Consider the following 21,695-nt stretch of genomic DNA (forward strand, 5'->3'; position numbering starts at 1 on the left):
CCTGTTCCATTCTGCCAATGTTTATTTATATGACAACTGCCCGGGGCATCAGCGGTTTGAAAGAATATTGCCGTATGGAGGGGTTAATAAAAGCGTGTAGAAAATATTGTCTATAAAAGGTGTACACAGCCTGTAAGAGGCTAATAAGCATTTGACACACTGACAATTTTTTGGGTTGCAGGGCACTCTCAAAATAGAGGCCCCTGTGTCCCGCCACTTTCATGTGTATCCGCGTCCACAGAAGGCAGATACAGGTAAATACTATGGGGGAGCAGGGAGCTGTTGGTGTCCCGCCGTTCGCTCTGGTAGTCCACAGTCTCCTTTAGGCCTGCGGCTTACAAGGTGCAGGGACCTCGACACCGGTAGTGAGGACCTCAACCTTGTAATTCCGGCTCTGATCAGTAAACATAGAAGTGTAGAGAGAAGTGTCTGATATATAGACAGATATACAGTAGTCATGTATTCAGTCCCTGTGTGTTTCCTACAGATGGATCCAGTAGGAGAAATCCACCAGAGAGATGTCCCAGTCCTCTGTATTCCCAGGACTGTCCAGAGGAAAATCACAATGTCCCAGAGAATCATCAGGTAGATGAAGCTGAGCCGTATACCAGATCTATATAGGGGGTGCGGAGCTTTTTGGTCCAGCGGTCATAGATGTGGACATAGATTTTGGTGGTTTCTTATGTTGATCTGTTAGATTCTTCGCACTCTGCTGTATTGTACTGTATTGTTACATATGTGAAATCAGGGGGAAGATCTGACTGATATTAAAGTGGAGGATGAAGAAGAAGAGCGGGTGAGGGGCGATCAACGGTGTAAGAGTGAAGTGGAGGAGGAAATTCCAGGAGGTGTTACCAGAGGTCAGTAATAATGAATTTAGAAAGTGAATTGGGAGGTTTGTTAAGGTGGGGTTCCTCCTTAGTTCTACATTACAGTAACACGTCAGACAATGTGTTATACATAGTGCAGGACCCTGAGGGAGCTGTGACTGCACATAGAAGTTCTCTACAAGGTGTTCTATGGATCCGGTCATGCACTAGGCTTAGTGTCAGATTTTGGAGGCACCAGCTGCGATTAACAGCCGGGATCTGAGGAAACTCCGTTTAACCACTTATAGGGCGTGTGTCATCAGAAAATGACCTATTGTTTAAAGTTTTTATGTTAAAAATATTTTTACGATTTCTTTTTTTTTAAAGTAATCTTTATTTAAAAATAATCCTAAAATCTTGCATTTTTCCCTCTGGCCACTGAGTCTTATAGTAGACTGATCCTTCCTGTTCTGTAGAGATCAATTCTCAGCAGACATCTCATTATCATTACAGACAGGATTACACTGACAGGTAACACCTATATATAGATATCACATGATCAGGACTGGTCTTAGGTTGGATGGCGCCCTGTGCGGGACTCCCTGTTGCCGCCCCCTACACAAACCAAATATGAACCACATATATAGACACGCACATACTGGAACATATATACTGTGCATACATAGAGACAGATATTTAGACATACAGGCAATTATACATACACACATCTGGAATATATGCATACAGGTAAATATGTAGATGTACAGACACACACACATACACAGACCGGAACATATACAAATACATAAAAGGCACAAAGACACATTCACAAACAGACCCATATATACCCAGTACAGATAATGTAGCAGATTTCGCATGCAGTCCTATGTAACACAACAGATAATACAGTGATAACATCCACTACATTATCTGTACACACAGAGGCATATATATAAGGGGCAGCTGAGTATACAAGGGGAAGCAGGTTATATAAGGGTAAGCAGGTTATATAAGGGGAAGCAGGGTATATAGGGGCAGCAGAGTATATAAGGGGCAGCAGGGTATATAGGGGGCTGCAGGGTATATAGGTGGCAGCACAGATATCTTCATTTTATCTGTTCTACTTTAATATTAAACACACACTTTTACAAAGAGACATAAACACATACAGGCGCACGCACACACATGCACACACACTGTAACATATACACATACTGTATACACACACACACACATACACACACACACACACACACACACACACTGTAACATATACACATACTGTATACACACACACACATACACACACACACACACACACTGTAACATATACACACACACACACACACACACACACACACTGTAACATATACACATACTGTATACAGAGACACACACACACACACACACTGTAACATATACACATACTGTATACACACACACAGAGACACACACACACACACTGTAACATATACACATACTGTATATACATACACACACACACACACACACACACACACACTGTAACATATACACACATACACACACACACAGAGACACATAGATTCTCACCATCTCTCCTTGCTGACAGGATCACAGGTTTCTTGCAGGACAGGCTGTGGGCGGAGCTTCCTCCTTTTCTCTTGCTCCTCGGCTCTATTTACTCCGTGTGTGTAACTAAGAGAAGAGCACAGAGTAGAGGCAGAGCCCAGTGGCGCCCCCTACATGCTTGGAGGGGGCAGCGCCCTGTGTGCTCGCGCACCCCTAAGATCGGCCCTGCACAGGATACACCATTCACAATAGACTGACACTTGCAGTTCTGTAGAGATCACTTCTCAGCAGTCATCTCACTATCATCACAGGCAGGATTACATAAAGAGGAAAACATTTTTAACCCCAATGTTGCCGTTATGTGCGGAAAATGAAGGGGGAAATTATTAATGTGAGGCACAGAGTCTTATGAATTTTGAACCTCGACGTGCCTCATATTAGTAGTAATTAATCCCATCATGTACCTCACACATTAACTCATGTAAGGAGAAAGAGGCAGCACTCTAGGCTGCCTCTTTCTCCTTACATTTGTATACCATTGGGGATTTACAAGTCGGATCCCTGGAGGCCGGCACCCTTATGCCCTGGAGGTTTTTGTTCTACTGTGCTGCCCATACACCTTCTCTCGCACATTAACTCAATGTTGCCCATTATGACTGTGAGCTACATAATGGGATTAATTACTATTAATGGAGGTTCAAAATTCATAAGACCATGAGGCTCAAATCAGAAAGTGGAAGGACTTTTTATTTTTGGGCGTTTTTTTTATTTATTATTATTGTTAGCAAAGTATCGTTTTGGTATCTCAAATTGTAATTCTACATGAAGTATCGGTATTGAAGTCCAAATTCTGGTATTGTGACAACCCTATTGTAGAAATCGCTTCTCAGAAGTCACCTCATTATCATCTCAGGCAGGATTACACTGACAGGTAACCCCTATATATAGATAACACAGGATCCACCATTTATAAGAGACTGATCCTTCCTGTTCTTTAGAGATCGCTTCTCAGCAGTCATCTCATTATCATCTCAGGCAGGATTACACTGACCGGTAACCCCTATATATAGATAACACAGGATCCACCATTTATAAGAGACTACTAGACCTCCATTCCATCCTCCATTGCCGTCTTGCTGTGCACCATGATAGCCTTTGAGAGAAGTGGTGTGTAATCTCCAGAAATATACACCCCTCACACCACGCAATCACCGGAAATATAATCCCCCACACCGCGCAATCACCGGAAATATAAACCCCTCACACCGCGCAATCACCGGAAATATAAACCCCCCACACCGCGCAATCACCGGAAATATAAACCCCTCACACCGCGCAATCACCGGAAATATAAAACCCCCCCACACCGCGCAATCACCGGAAATATAAACCCCTCACACCGCGCAATCACCGGAAATATAAACCCCTCACACCTCGCAATCACCGGAAATATAAACCCCTCACACCGCGCAATCACCGGAAATATAAAACCCCTCACACCGCGCAATCACCGGAAATATAAAACCCCCCCACACCGCGCAATCACCGGAAATATAAAACCCCTCACACCGCGCAATCACCAGAAATATAAACCTCTCACACCGCGCAATCACCGGAAATATAATCCCCTCATACCGCGCAATCACCGGAAATATAAAACCCCTCACACCGCGCAATCACCGGAAATATAAAACCCCTCACACCGCGCAATCACCGGAAATATAACCCCCCCACACCGCGCAATCACCGGAAATATAAACCCCTCACACCGCGCAATCACCGGAAATATAAACCCCTCACACCGCGCAATCACCGGAAATATAAACCCCTCACACCGCGCAATCACCGGAAATATAAACCCCTCACACCGCGCAATCACCGGAAATATAAACCCCTCACACCGCGCAATCACCGGAAATATAAAACCTCTCACACCGCGCAATCACCGGAAATATAAAACCCCTCACACCGCGCAATCACGGGAAATATAAAACCTCTCACACCGCGCAATCACGGAAAATATAAACCCCTCACACCGCGCAATCTTCGGAAATATAACCCCCCCCACACCGCGCAATCACCGGAAATATAAACCCCTCACACCGCGCAATCACCGGAAATATGAACCCCCTCACACCGGAAATATAAAACCCCTCACACCGCGCAATCACCGGAAATATAAAACCCCTCACACCGCGCAATCACCGGAAATATAAAACCCCTCACACCGCGCAATCACCGGGAATATAAACCCCTCACACCGCGCAATCACCGGAAATATAAACCCCCTCACACCGGAAATATAAAACCCCTCACACCGCGCAATCTCCGGAAATATAAAACCCCTGACACCGCGCCATCACCAAAAATATAAACCCCCTCACACCGTGCAATCACCGGAAATATAAAACCCCTCACACCGCGCAATCACCGGAAATAAAAAACACCTCACACCGCGCAATCACCGGAAATATAAAACCCCTCACACCGCGCAATCACCGGAAAAATAAACCCCTCACACCGCGCAATCACCGGAAATATAAAACCCCTCACACCGCGCAATCACAGGAAATATAAACCCCTCACACCTCGCAATTACCGGAAATATAAGCCCCCCACACCGCACAATCACCGGAAATATAAAACATTACACACCGCGCAATCACCGGAAATATAAACCCCTCACACCGCGCAATCACCGGAAATATAAAACCCCCCACACCGCGCAATCACCGGAAATATAAAACCCCTCACACCGCGAAATCAGCGGAAATATAAACCCCCCGCCTCACACCGCGCAATCACCGGAAATATAAAACCCCTCACACCGCGCAATCGCCGGAAATACAAACCCCTCACACCGCGCAATCACCGGAAATATAAACCCTCTCACACCGGAAATATAAACCCCTCACACCGCGCAATCACCGGAAATATAAAACCCTCACACCGCGCAATCACCGGAAATATAAAACCCCACACACCGCGCAATCACCGGAAATATAAACCCCCTCACACCACGCAATCACCGGAAATATAATCCCCCACACCGCGCAATCACCGGAAATATAAACCCCTCACACCGCGCAATCACCGGAAATATAAACCCCCCACACCGCGCAATCACCGGAAATATAAAACCCTCACACCGCGCAATCACCGGAAATATAAACCCCTCACACCGCGCAATCACCGGAAATATAAACCCCTCACACCGCGCAATCACCGGAAATATAAACCCCTCACACCGCGCAATCACCGGAAATATAAACCCCTCACACCGCGCAATCACCGGAAATATAAAACCCCTCACACCGCGCAATCACGGGAAATATAAAACCTCTCACACCGCGCAATCACGGGAAATATAAACCCCTCACACCGCGCAATCTTCGGAAATATAACCCCCCCACACCGCGCAATCACCGGAAATATAACCCCCCCCCCCACACCGCGCAATCACCGGAAATATAAACCCCTCACACCGCGCAATCACCGGAAATATAAACCCCCTCACACCGGAAATATAAAACCCCTCACACCGCGCAATCACCGGAAATATAAAACCCCTCACACCGCGCAATCACCGGAAATATAAAACCCCTCACACCGCGCAATCACCGGGAATATAAACCCCTCACACCGCGCAATCACCGGAAATATAAACCCCCTCACACCGGAAATATAAAACCCCTCACACCGCGCAATCACCGGAAATATAAAACCCCTCACACCGCGCAATCACCGGAAATATAAACCCCTCACACCGCGCAATCACCGGAAATAAAAAACACCTCACACCGCGCAATCACCGGAAATATAAAACCCCTCACACCGCGCAATCACCGGAAAAATAAACCCCTCACACCGCGCAATCACCGGAAATATAAAACCCCTCACACCGCGCAATCACAGGAAATATAAACCCCTCACACCTCGCAATTACCGGAAATATAAGCCCCCCACACCGCACAATCACCGGAAATAAAAAACACCTCACACCGCGCAATCACCGGAAATATAAAACCCCTCACACCGCGCAATCACCGGAAAAATAAACCCCTCACACCGCGCAATCACCGGAAATATAAAACCCCTCACACCGCGCAATCACAGGAAATATAAACCCCTCACACCTCGCAATTACCGGAAATATAAGCCCCCCACACCGCACAATCACCGGAAATATAAAATATTACACACCGCGCAATCACCGGAAATATAAACCCCTCACACCGCGCAATCACCGGAAATATAAAACCCCCCACACCGCGCAATCACCGGAAATATAAAACCCCTCACACCGCGAAATCAGCGGAAATATAAACCCCCCCGCCCCACACCGCGCAATCACCGGAAATATGAACCCCCCACACCGCGCAATCACCGGAAATATAAAACCCCTCACACCGCGCAATCACCGGAAATATAAAACCCCTCACACCGCGCAATCACCGGAAATACAAACCCCTCACACCGCGCAATCACCGGAAATATAAACCCCCTCACACCGGAAATATAAACCCCTTACACCGCGCAATCACCGGAAATATAAAACCCTCACACCGCGCAATCACCGGAAATATAAAACCCCACACACCGCGCAATCACCGGAAATATAAACCCCCTCACACCACTCAATCACCGGAAATATAATCCCCCACACCGCGCAATCACCGGAAATATAAACCCCTCACACCGCGCAATCACCGGAAATATAAACCCCTCACACCGCGCAATCACCGGAAATATAAACCCCTCACACCTCGCAATCACCGGAAATATAAACCCCTCACACCGCGCAATCACCGGAAATATAAAACCCCTCACACCGCGCAATCACCGGAAATATAAACCCCCCCCACACCGCGGAATCACCGGAAATATAAAATCCCTCACACCGCGCAATCACCGGAAATATAAAACCCCCCCACACCGCGCAATCATTGGAAATATAAAACCCCTCACACCGCGCAATCACCGGAAATATAAACCCCTCACACCGCACAATCACCGGAAATATAAAACCCCTCACACCGCGCAATCACCGGAAATATAAAACCTCTCACACCACGCAATCACCGGAAATATAAAACCCCCCACACCGCGCAATGACCGGAAATATAAAACCCCTCACACCGCGCAATCACGGGAAATATAAAACCTCTCCCACCGCGCAATCACGGGAAATATAAACCCCTCACACCGCGCAATCTTCGGAAATATAACCCTCCACACACCGCGCAATCACCGGAAATATAAACCCCTCACACCGCGCAATCACCGGAAATATGAACCCCCTCACACCGGAAATATAAAACCCCTCACACCGCGCAATCACCGGAAATATAAAACCCCTCACACCACGCAATCACCGGAAATATAAAACCCCTCACACCGCGCAATCACCGGGAATATAAACCCCTCACACCGCGCAATCACCGGAAATATAAACCCCCTCACACCGGAAATATAAAACCCCTCACACCGCGCAATCACCGGAAATATAAAACCCCTGACACCGCGCAATCACCGGAAATATAAAACCCCTCACACCGCGCAATCACCAAAAATATAAACCCCCTCACACCGCGCAATCACCGGAAATATAAACCCCTCACACCGCGCAATCACCGGAAATATAAAACCCCTCACACCGCGCAATCACCGGAAATATAAACCCCCTCACATCGTAAATATAAACCCCTTACACCGCGCAATCACCGGAAATATAAAACCCTCACACCGCGCAATCACCGGAAATATAAACCCCTTACACCGCGCAATCACCGGAAATATAAAACCCCACACACCGCGCAATCACCGGAAATATAAACCCCTCACACCACGCAATCACCGGAAATATAATCCCCCACACCGCGCAATCACCGGAAATATAAACCCCTCACACCGCGCAATCACCGGAAATATAAAACCCTCACACCGCGCAATCACCGGAAATATAAACCCCTCACACCGCGCAATCACCGGAAATATAAAACCCTCACACCGCGCAATCACCGGAAATATAAAACCCCACACACCGCGCAATCACCGGAAATATAAACCCCCTCACACCACGCAATCACCGGAAATATAATCCCCCACACCGCGCAATCACCGGAAATATAAACCCCTCACACCGCGCAATCACCGGAAATATAAACCCCCCACACCGCGCAATCACCGGAAATATAAAACCCCTCACACCGCGCAATCACCGGAAATATAAAACCCCCCCACACCGCGCAATCACCGGAAATATAAACCCCTCACACCGCGCAATCACCGGAAATATAAACCCCCTCACACCGCGCAATCACCGGAAATATAAACCCCCTCACACCGCGCAATCACCGGAAATATAAACCCCTCACACCACGCAATCACCGGAAATATAAACCCCCTCACACCGGAAATATAAGCCCCTCACACCGCGCAATCACCGGAAATATAAAACCCTCACACCGCGCAATCACCGGAAATATAAAACCCCACACACCGCGCAATCACCGGAAATATAAACCCCCTCACACCACGCAATCACCGGAAATATAATCCCCCACACCGCGCAATCACCGGAAATATAAACCCCTCACACCGCGCAATCACCGGAAATATAAACCCCCCACACCGCGCAATCACCGGAAATATAAAACCCCTCACACCGCGCAATCACCGGAAATATAAGCCCCTCACACCGCGCAATCACCGGAAATATAAAACCCTCACACCGCGCAATCACCGGAAATATAAAACCCCACACACCGCGCAATCACCGGAAATATAAACCCCCTCACACCACGCAATCACCGGAAATATAATCCCCCACACCGCGCAATCACCGGAAATATAAACCCCTCACACCGCGCAATCACCGGAAATATAAACCCCCCACACCGCGCAATCACCGGAAATATAAAACCCCTCACACCGCGCAATCACCGGAAATATAAAATCCCTCACACCGCGCAATCACCGGAAATATAAAACCCCCCCACACCGCGCAATCACCGGAAATATAAAACCCCTCACACCGCGCAATCACCGGAAATATAAAACCTCTCACACCACGCAATCACCGGAAATATAAAACCCCCCACACCGCGCAATGACCGGAAATATAAAACCCCTCACACCGCGCAATCACGGGAAATATAAAACCTCTCCCACCGCGCAATCACGGGAAATATAAACCCCTCACACCGCGCAATCTTCGGAAATATAACCCTCCACACACCGCGCAATCACCGGAAATATAAACCCCTCACACCGCGCAATCACCGGAAATATGAACCCCCTCACACCGGAAATATAAAACCCCTCACACCGCGCAATCACCGGAAATATAAAACCCCTCACACCGCGCAATCACCGGAAATATAAAACCCCTCACACCGCGCAATCACCGGGAATATAAACCCCTCACACCGCGCAATCACCGGAAATATAAACCCCCTCACACCGGAAATATAAAACCCCTCACACCGCGCAATCACCGGAAATATAAAACCCCTGACACCGCGCAATCACCGGAAATATAAAACCCCTCACACCGCACAATCACCAAAAATATAAACCCCCTCACACCGCGCAATCACCGGAAATATAAACCCCTCACACCGCGCAATCACCGGAAATATAAAACCCCTCACACCGCGCAATCACCGGAAATACAAACCCCTCACACCGCGCAATCACCGGAAATATAAACCCCCTCACACCGTAAATATAAACCCCTTACACCGCGCAATCACCGGAAATATAAAACCCTCACACCGCGCAATCACCGGAAATATAAAACCCCACACACCGCGCAATCACCGGAAATATAAACCCCTCACACCACGCAATCACCGGAAATATAATCCCCCACACCGCGCAATCACCGGAAATATAAACCCCTCACACCGCGCAATCACCGGAAATATAAACCCCTCACACCGCGCAATCACCGGAAATATAAAACCCTCACACCGCGCAATCACCGGAAATATAAACCCCTCACACCGCGCAATTACCGGAAATATAAAACCCCCCCACACTGCGCAATCACCGGAAATATAAACCCCTCACACCACGCAATCACCGGAAATATAAACCCCTCACACCGCGCAATCACCGGAAATATAAAACCCCTCACACCGCGCAATCACCGGAAATATAAAACCCCCCCACAACGCGCAATCACCGGAAATATAAAACCCCTCACACCGCGCAATCACCGGAAATATAAAGCCCTCACACCGCACAATCACCGGAAATATAAACCTCTCATACCGCGCAATCACCGGAAATATAATACCCCTCACACCGCGCAATCACCGGAAATATAAAACCTCTCACACCACGCAATCACCGGAAATATAAAACCCCCCACACCGCGCAATCACCGGAAATATAAAACCTCTCACAATGCGCAATCACGGGAAATATAAACCCCTCACACAGCGCAATCTTCGGAAATATAACCCTCCACACACCGCGCAATCACCGGAAATATAACCCACACCGCGCAATCACCGGAAATATAAACCCCTCACACCGCGCAATCACCGGAAATATGAACCCCCTCACACCGGAAATATAAAACCCCTCACACCGCGCAATCACCGGAAATATAAAACCCCTCACACTGCGCAATCACCGGAAATATAAAACCCCTCACACCGCGCAATCACCGGGAATATAAACCCCTCACACCGCGCAATCACCGGAAATATAAACCCCCTCACACCGGAAATATAAAACCCCTCACACCGCGCAATCACCGGAAATATAAAACCCCTGACACCGCGCAATCACCGGAAATATAAAACCCCTCACACCGCGCAATCACCGGAATTATAAAACCCCTCACACCGCGCAATCACCAAAAATATAAACCCCCTCACACCGCGCAATCACCGGAAATATAAACCCCTCACACCGCGCAATCACCGGAAATCTAAAACCCCTCACACCGCGCAATCACCCGAAATATAAACCCCCTCACACTGCGCAATCACCGGAAATATAAAACCCCTCACACCGCGCAATCACCGGAAATATAAACCCCTCACACCGCGCAATCACCGGAAATATAAACCCCCTCACACCAGAAATATAAAACCCCTAACACCGCTTAATCAGCGGAAATATAAAACCCCTCACACCGCCCAATCAACGGAAATATAAAACCCCTCACACCGTGCAATCACCGGAAATATAAAACCCCTCACACCGCGCAATCACCGGAAATAAAAAACACCTCACACCGCGCAATCACCGGAAATATAAAACCCCTCACACCGCGCAATCACAGGAAATATAAACCCCTCACACCTCGCAATTACCGGAAATATAAGCCCCCCACACCGCACAATCACCGGAAATATAAAACATTACACACCGCGCAATCACCGGAAATATAAACCCCTCACACCGCGCAATCACCGGAAATATAAAACCCCCCACACCGCGCAATCACCGGAAATATAAAACCCCCCACACCGCGCAATCACCGGAAATATACAACCCCCCACACCGCGCAATCACCGGAAATATAAAACCCCTCACACCGCGCAATCACTGGAAATATAAACACCTCACACCGCGCAATCACCGGAAATATAAAACCCCTCACACCGCGCAATCACCGGAAATATAACCCCTCACACCGCGCAATCACCGGAAATATAAACACCTCACACCGCGCAATCACCGGAAATATAAAACCCCTCACACCGCGCAATCACCGGAAATATAACCCCTCACACCGCGCAATCACCGGAAATATAAACCCCTCACACCGCGCAATCACCGGAAATATAAAACCCCTCACACCGCGCAATCACCGGAAATATAAAACCCCTCACACCGCGCAATCACCGGAAATATAAAACCCCTCACACCGCGCAATCACCGGAAATATAAACCCCTCACACCGCGCAATCACCGGAAATATAAACCTCTAACACCGCGCAATCACCGGAAATATAATTCCCTCATACCGCGCAATCACCGGAAATATAAAACCCCTCTCACCGCGCAATCACCGGAAATATAAAACCCCTCACACCGCGCAATCACCGGAAATATAAAACCCCTCACACCGCGCAATCACCGGAAATATAACCACCCCACACCGCGCAATCACCGGAAATATAAACCCCTCACACCGCACAATCACCGGAAATATAAACCCCTCACACCGCGCAATCACTGGAAATATAAACCCCTCACACCGCGCAATCACCGGAAATATAAAACCTCTCTCACCGCGCAATCACCGGAAATATAAAACCCCACACACCGCGCAATCACCGGAAATATAAAACCCCTCACACCGCACAATCACCGGAAATATAAAACCCCCCACACCGCGCAATCACGGGAAATATAAAACCCTCACACCGCGCAATCACCGGAAATATAACCCCCCACACCGCGCAATCACCGGAAATATAACTCCCCCCCCACACCGCGCAATCACCGGAAATATAAACCCCTCACACCGCGCAATCACCGGAAATATAAACCCCCTCACACCGGAAATATAAAACCCCTCACACCGCGCAATCACCGGAAATATAAAACCCCTCACACCGCGCAATCACCGGAAATATAAAACCCCTCACACCGCGCAATCACCGGAAATATAAAACCCCTCACACCGCCCAATCACCGGAAATATAAAACCCCTCACACCGCGAAATCACTGGAAATCTAAAACCCCCCCCCCACACACCGCGCAATCAACGGAAATATAAAACCACTCACACCGCCCAATCACCGGAAATATAAAACCCCTCACACCGCGAAATCACCGGAAATATAAAACCCCTGACACCGTGCAATCAACGGAAATATAAAACCCCTCACACCGTGCAATCACCGGAAATATAAAACCCCTCACACCGCGCAATCACCGGAAATATAAACCCCCTCACACCGCGCAATCACCGGAAATATAAACCCCCTCACACCGCGCAATCACCGGAAATATAAACCCCTCACACCGCACAATCACCGGAAATATAAACCCCTCACACCGCGCAATCACTGGAAATATAAACCCCTCACACCGCGCAATCACCGGAAATATAAAACCTCTCTCACCGCGCAATCACCGGAAATATAAAACCCCACACACCGCGCAATCACCGGAAATATAAAACCCCTCACACCGCACAATCACCGGAAATATAAAACCCCCCACACCGCGCAATCACGGGAAATATAAAACCCTCACACCGCGCAATCACCGGAAATATAACCCCCCACACCGCGCAATCACCGGAAATATAACTCCCCCCCCACACCGCGCAATCACCGGAAATATAAACCCCTCACACCGCGCAATCACCGGAAATATAAACCCCCTCACACCGGAAATATAAAACCCCTCACACCGCGCAATCACCGGAAATATAAAACCCCTCACACCGCGCAATCACCGGAAATATAAAACCCCTCACACCGCGCAATCACCGGAAATATAAAACCCCTCACACCGCCCAATCACCGGAAATATAAAACCCCTCACACCGCGAAATCACTGGAAATCTAAAACCCCCCCCCCCCACACCGCGCAATCAACGGAAATATAAAACCACTCACACCGCCCAATCACCGGAAATATAAAACCCCTCACACCGCGAAATCACCGGAAATATAAAACCCCTGACACCGTGCAATCAACGGAAATATAAAACCCCTCACACCGTGCAATCACCGGAAATATAAAACCCCTCACACCGCGCAATCACCGGAAATATAAACCCCCTCACACCGCGCAATCACCGGAAATATAAACCCCCTCACACCGCGCAATCACCGGAAATATAAACCCCTCACACCGCGCAATCACCGGAAATCTAAAACCCCTCACACCGCGCAATCACCCGAAATATTAGTAGTGATAATGGGAGATTTTAATTTCCGGGATATTAATTGGTGTCATGGTTCGGCTTCAACTGCAAAGGGGAGACATTTCCTCAACCTGTTGCAGGAAAATTTTATGGGCCAGTTTGTGGAAGACCCGACTAGAGGTGAAGCTCTGTTGGATCTGGTCATTTCTAATAATGCAGATCTTGTTGGGAATGTCAATGTTCGTGAAAACCTCGGTAACAGTGATCATAATATAGTTACATTTTACCTATACTGTAAAAAACAAACGCAGGCTGGGAGGGCAAAAACATTTAATTTTAAGAAAGCCAATTTCCCCAGGATGAGGGCTGCAATTCAGGATATAGACTGGGAAGAACTAATGTCATATAATGGAACAAATGATAAATGGGAGATTTTCAAATCTACTTTGAGTTATTATAGTGCAAAATTTATTCCTACAGGTAATAAGTATAAACGACTCAAATTAAACCCCACATGGCTTACACCTTCTGTGAAAGGGGCAATACATGACAAAAAAAGGGCATTTAAAAAATACAAATCTGAGGGTACAGCTGTAGCCTTTGTAAAATATAAAGAGCTTAATAAAATCTGTAAAAATGTAATAAAATTAGCAAAAATACAAAATGAAAGGCAGGTGGCCAAGGATAGTAAAACAAATCCTAAAAAATTCTTCAAGCATATAAATGCAAAAAAGCCAAGGTCTGAACATGTAGGACCCCTAGATAATGGTAATGGGGAGTTGATCACAGGGGATCAAGAGAAGGCAGAGTTACTAAATGGGTTCTTTAGCTCTGTATATACAACTGAAGAAGGAGCAGCTGATGTAGCCGGTGCCAGTGCTGTTAATATATCAGTTGATATACTGAATTGGATGAATGTAGAGATGGTCCAAGCTAAATTAAATAAAATAAATGTGCACAAGGCTCCGGGACCAGATGGGTTACACCCTAGAATTCTTAAAGAGCTTAGTTCAGTTATTTCTGTCCCCCTTTTCATAATATTCAGAGAATCTCTAGTGACAGGTATAGTGCCAAGGGACTGGCGCAGGGCAAATGTGGTGCCTATTTTCAAAAAGGGCTCTAGGTCTTCCCCGGGTAATTATAGACCAGTAAGCTTAACATCCATCGTGGGGAAAATGTTTGAGGGGCTATTGAGGGACTATATACAGGATTATGTGACAATAAATAGCATTATAAGTGACAGCCAGCACGGTTTTACTAAGGACAGAAGTTGTCAAACTAACCTAATCTGTTTTTATGAAGAGGTGAGCAGAAGTCTAGACAGAGGGGCCGCTGTGGATTTAGTGTTTTTGGACTTTGCAAAGGCATTTGACACTGTCCCCCATAGACGCCTAATGGGTAAATTAAGGACTATAGGTTTAGAAAATATAGTTTGTAATTGGATTGAGAATTGGCTCAAGGACCGTATCCAGAGGGTTGTGGTCAATGATTCCTTCTCTGAATGGTCCCCGGTAATAAGTGGTGTACCCCAGGGTTCAGTGCTGGGACCACTATTATTCAACTTATTTATTAATGATATAGAGGATGGGATTAATAGCACTATTTCTATTTTTGCAGATGACACCAAGCTATGTAATAATGTTCAGACTATGGAAGATGTTCATGAATTACAGGCAGATTTAAACAAACTAAGTGTTTGGGCGTCCACTTGGCAAATGAAGTTTAATGTAGATAAATGTAAAGTTATGCATCTTGGTACCAACAACCTGCATGCATCATATGTCCTAGGGGGAGCTACGCTGGCGGATTCACTTGTTGAGAAGGATCTGGGTGTACTTGTAAATCATAAACTCATTAACAGCATGCAGTGTCAATCAGCTGCTTCAAAGGCCAGCAGGATATTGTCGTGTATTAAAAGAGGCATGGACTCGCGGGACAGGGATGTAATAATGCCACTTTACAAAGCATTAGTGAGGCCTCATCTAGAATATGCAGTTCAGTTCTGGGCTCCAGTTCATAGAAAGGATGCCCTGGAGTTGGAAAAAATACAAAGAAGAGCAACGAAGCTAATAAGGGGCATGGAGAATTTAAGTTATGAGGAAAGATTGAAAGAATTAAACCTATTTAGCCTTGAAAAAAGACGACTAAGGGGGGACATGATTAACTTATATAAATATATTAATGGCACATACAAAAAATATGGTGAAATCCTGTTCCTTGTAAAACCCCCTCAAAAAACAAGGGGGCACTCCCTCCGTCTGGAGAAAAAAAGGTTCAAGCTGCAGAGGCGACAAGGCTTCTTTACAGTGAGAACTGTGAATTTATGGAATAGCCTACCGCAGGAGCTGGTCACAGCAGGGACAGTAGATGGCTTTAAAAAAGGGTTAGATAATTTCCTAGAACAAAAAAATATTAGCTCCTATGTGTAGAAATTTTTCCTTCCCTTTTCCCTTCCCTTGGTTGAACTTGATGGACATGTGTCTTTTTTCAGCCGTACTAACTATGTAACTATGTAATTAACCCCCCACACCGCGCAATCACCGGAAATATAAACCCCTCACACCGCGCAATCACCGGAAATATAAACCCCCTCACACCAGAAATATAAAACCCCTCACACCGCGCAATCACCGGAAATATAAAACCCCTCACACCGCGCAATCACCAGAAATATAAAACTCCTCACACCGTGCAATCAACGGAAATATAAAACCCCTCACACCGTGCAATCACCGGAAATATAAAACCCCTCACACCGCTTAATCAGCGGAAATATAAAACCCCTCACACCGCGCAATCAACGGAAATATAAAACCCCTCACACCGTGCAATCACCGGAAATATAAAACCCCTCACACCGCGCAATCACCGGAAATATAAACCCCCTCACACCGCGCAATCACCGGAAATATAAACCCCCCTCACACCGCGCAATCACCGGAAATATAAAACCCCTCACACCGCGCAATCACCGGAAATATAAACCCCTGATACCGCGCAATCACCGGAAATATAAAACCCCTCACACCGCGCAATCACCGGAAATATAAAACCCCCCACACCGCGTAATCACCGGAAATATAAACCCCCTCACACCGCGCAATCACCGGAAATATAAACCCCTCACACCGCGCAATCACCAGAAATATAAAACCCCTCACACAGCGCAGTCAACGGAAATATAAAACCTCTCACACCGCGCAATCACCGGAAATATAAAACCTCTCACACCGCGCAATCACCGGAAATATAAAACCCCTCACACCGCGCAATCACCGGAAATATAAACCCCCTCACACCGCGCAATCACCGGAAATATAAACCCCTCACACCGCGCAATCACCGGAAATATAAAACCCCTCACACCGCGCAATCACCTGAAATATAAAACCCCTCACACCGCGCAATCACCGGAAATATAAACCCCTCACACCGCGCAATCACCGGAAATATAAAACGTTCTGTCTCACAAAATGGCGACGCAAAACTGTTTTCTTTTTTGAACAAATTTTTCTTTCCTTGTCGAAGATAAATCTATAAATTTTGTGTCGTCGTAATCGTATTGAGCCGGAGAATAAAGGTAACAAGTCATTTTCACCGCATGGTGAACGCCGCAAAAACTAAACCTAAAAATCAATAGGATTCACTGCGTTTTCCTCTATTCCAGCCCACAATTGTTTCCTCTTTCCCAGCACATTATAGGGGACAATAAAGGGGTTTTCCACGATCGGACAACTGATGACCTCCACCAGATAGGTCATCGTTATATGATCTGTGGGGGTCTGACACCCGGACCCCACACCGCTCAACTCCTCCGGCTGCCTCCGGGCACCAGACGTCCATGCTGAAAGCAGATGCTCCGGTCACGGAATAGAGCGGTCGTGCTGCAGTGTTAGGCCTCATTTACACGAGCGTAATATACGCGCGTGCTTTTCACGCGTGTCGTACGCACCTATATTACTCTATGGGGCAGTGCAGACGATGCGTGAATTTTGCGCAGCGCGAGTGCGTTGCGTAAAACTCACGACATGTTCTATAATTGTGCGTTTTTCGCGCATCACGCACCCATTGAAGTCAATGGGTGCGTGAAAACCACGAAGGTCGCACGGAAGCACTTCCGTGTGAACTGCGTGATTCGCGCAAGAGCTGTCAAACTGAATGTAAACAGAAAAGCACCACGTGCTTTTCTGTTTACAAACATCCGAACGGAGTGTCTTAGACATGAGCGAACCGAACTTTACCGGGTTCGGCCGAACTCGTTTTGACCGAACCCGGCAGGAGACAGTCACTGTTCAGGGTGCTGAAAGAGTTAAACTGGTTCAGCACCCTGGACAGTGACTTCCGATTCCAATATACGTGAACGTGTAAAAAAAAAAAAAAGTTCTGACTTACCGATAACTCCCGGCTTCTTCCTCCAGTCTGACCTCCCGGGATGACAATTCAGTCCAAGTGACAGCTGCAGCCAATCACAAGCCAAGCACTGGCTGCAGCAGTCACATGGACTGCCGCGTCATCCAGGGAGGTGGGGCCAGATGTCAAGAGAGGCGCGTCACCAAGGACGCGTCACCATGGCAACGGCCGGGAAGTTCTCGGTAAGTACGAACCTCTTTTTTTTTTTTTAAACAGGTTACTCGATATGGTGATCGGAATGCACTGTCGAGGGTGCTGAAAGAGTTACTGACGATCAGTTAACTCTTTCAGCACCATGGACAGTGACTGATGTCGACTAGCCTCATCTCTATGATGGCGGCTGCGCGAAAATCACGCAGCCGCGCATCATACACGGATGACACACGGAGCTGTCAAGTACCTTTTGCGCACGCAAAACGCTGCATTTTTTGCGCGCGCAAAATGCACACGCTCGTGTAAATGAGGCCTTAAAGTGAATAGGAGCAGAGCCTTTAGTTCTGCAGAACATCCGCTGTGCAGTGGTCGGAGCCATTTGCTTCCGGCTCCAACTGCTGCATACCGTTCAAAACATCCGGCAGCCGGAGCAGCTGATCTGTTCGGGGTCCGGGTGTCGGACCCCCACCATCATATACTGATGACCTATCCAGTGGAGGTCATCCGTTGTCTGATCGTGTAAAACCCCTTTTAAAATTACTTCACGTCCAGCACAAGACCTGTTCTCATACGGCTATGTCAACGGAAAAACAAAAAAGTTCTGGCTTTTGGAAGGAGGGAGGAAAAATTTGAATTGGCTGCGTGTCCAAGGGGTTAAGTACATAAGAAGAGACAAATATTAATGAATGACAGACTGGTCCAGAAGGAGAGAGACCCTGCCCTCGTAGACTGCACTCTACAAGAGAAGGAGAGACCCTGCCCGTGTAGACTGCACTCTACAAGAGAAGGAGAGACCCTGCCCGTGTAGACTGCACTCTACAAGAGAAGGAGAGACCCTGCCCACATAGACTGCACTCTACAAGAGAAGGAGAGACGCTGCCCGCGTAGACTGCACTCTACAAGAGAAGGAGAGACCCTGCCCACATATACTGCACTCTACAAGAGAAGGAGAGACCCTGCCCGCGTAGCCTGCACTCTACAAGAGAAGGAGAGACCCTGCCCACATATACTGCCCTCTACAAGAGAAGGAGAGACCCTACCCGCGTAGACTGTACTCTACAATAGGAGAGAGACCTTGCCCGCGTAGACTGCACTCTACAAGAGAAGGAGAGACCCTGCCCACATAGACTGCACTTTACAAGAGGAGAGACCCTGCCCGCGTAGACTGCACTCTACAAGAGAAGGAGAGACCCTGCCCGCGTAGACTACACTCTACAAGAGAAGGAGAGACCCTGCCCACATAGACTACACTCTACAAGAGAAGGAGAGATCCTGCCCGTGTAGACTGCACTCTACAAGAGGAGAGATCCTGCCCACATAGACTACACTCTACAAGAGAAGGAGAGACCCTGCCCTCGTAGACTACACTCTACAAGAGAAGGAGAGACCCTGCCCGTGTAGACTACACTCTACAAGAGAAGGAGAGACCCTGCCCGTGTAGACTGCACTCTACAAGAGAAGGAGAGATCCTGCCCACATAGACTGCACTCTACAAGAGAAGGAGAGACCCTGCCCACATAGACTGCACTCTACAAGAGAAGGAGAGACCCTGCCCACATAAACTACATTCTACAAGAGAAGGAGAGACCTTGCCCACATAGACTGCACTCTACAATAGGAGAGACCCTGCCCGCATAGACACTACAAGAGGAGACAGTAGGTGAGGGTAGAAGCTGGTCATCCGGTGGAGTAGTGGCAGCCGGTTATTTTAGGGTGTAAGCTTTTCTGAGGAGGGGATGTTCAGGTTACTAGTGAAGGTTTGGATAGTGGGAGAGATCTGATGAGTTGGGCTAAAGAGGTCAGAATGTGGGGGAAGCACGGGAGAAATCTAGATGATGATGTGAGGAACAGATAAAATGAGAACAAAGAAGGTCTTGTGAGGACCGGAGATTAGGTGTGGGTAGGTATTGGGAGATTAGGGCAGAGATGTATGGAGGGGACGGGTTGTTGACAGCCTTGCATGTCATTTTTAATATGTATAACTTAATTTAGTAGGCAATGGGTGGCCAGTGACCGCAGAGGTGGAATGAGGGGACAAGGTAGATTTACCCTTGCAGCTGAGTTGAGAATGGGTAGAAGAGGTGCAATAGTCTTAGATGGGAAGCCACAGAGAAGGATGTTGGAGTAGTCTAGACAGTAGATGATGAGGGCATATATACTAGCATTTATGTCTGTTCGAGGAAAGACTGACTTCAAGAGAGTTTTTGAGGTTGAGGCAGCAAGAAGTGGTAAGCGCTTGGCTGTGCTATTTGAAATTAAGGATTATCCCAATGCAGCGGACCTGTGAGACGGGGAAATGTGTGGAGCCATTAACTGTGATTTGATAGTTCTGGTAAGGGGGTTGAGTGAAATGGGGAAAAGATGATTCCGTTTTCTCCATGCTAATCTTAAGGAAGTGGGAGGAGAAGGAGGAGATAACTGTTAGACACTCTAGATAACAGGGAGGTAACATCAAGACCAGAGGTAAATTTGACCAAAGATTTAGATGGAGAAGAGTAAGGGATCCAGAACACTGAGACCTCACGGATGCTAGGATTTTAGCTACACCCTGGTCTGATCATGACCCGATTGTGGTTCGGTTGTCAGATTTATGTGGGAGACCGCCTATCTCCTCTTGGAGATTGAATGAGTCATTACTATCGGATCAGGAGATAGTTAAAGAAATCCAAAGGGAATTGGACACATATTTTCTACTTAATAAGACACCAGACACCTCAATTATGTCCAACTGGGCGGCTCACAAAGCAGTGATTAGGGGGAAATTCATCCAGATAGCCTCGCGTAATAAGAAACGGTTGAAGGAGGTTCTGGCGTTAAAGGAGAGGAATTTTGCGGACCTGTCTAAGAAATTTAAAACAGACCCCTCAGCAGTTATTAAAGCAAAATTAGCAGAAGCTAGAACAGAATTAAATTTATGTCT

The 21,695-nt window shown here is 47.3% G+C and overlaps 1 protein-coding gene across 1 annotated transcript in view; it reads left to right on the forward strand.

The window, feature by feature from the left end:
• Nucleotides 1–487: 487 nt before the first annotated feature.
• The window catches only part of LOC142717127 (uncharacterized), a gene marked incomplete at its 5' end in the record, with an annotated part of 47,316 nt that continues 26,108 nt past the window's right edge, over nt 488–21,695 (forward strand). The window contains 2 exons of the mRNA XM_075848732.1: nt 488–585; nt 749–860. Of these exons, the coding sequence (XP_075704847.1) occupies nt 488–585; nt 749–860 (210 nt within the window). The remainder of the gene's footprint in view (nt 586–748; nt 861–21,695) is intronic.

The sequence above is a fragment of the Rhinoderma darwinii genome, unplaced genomic scaffold (assembly GCF_050947455.1).
Source record: "Rhinoderma darwinii isolate aRhiDar2 unplaced genomic scaffold, aRhiDar2.hap1 Scaffold_4548, whole genome shotgun sequence".
In the NCBI taxonomy this organism is placed as follows: domain Eukaryota; kingdom Metazoa; phylum Chordata; class Amphibia; order Anura; family Rhinodermatidae; genus Rhinoderma; species Rhinoderma darwinii.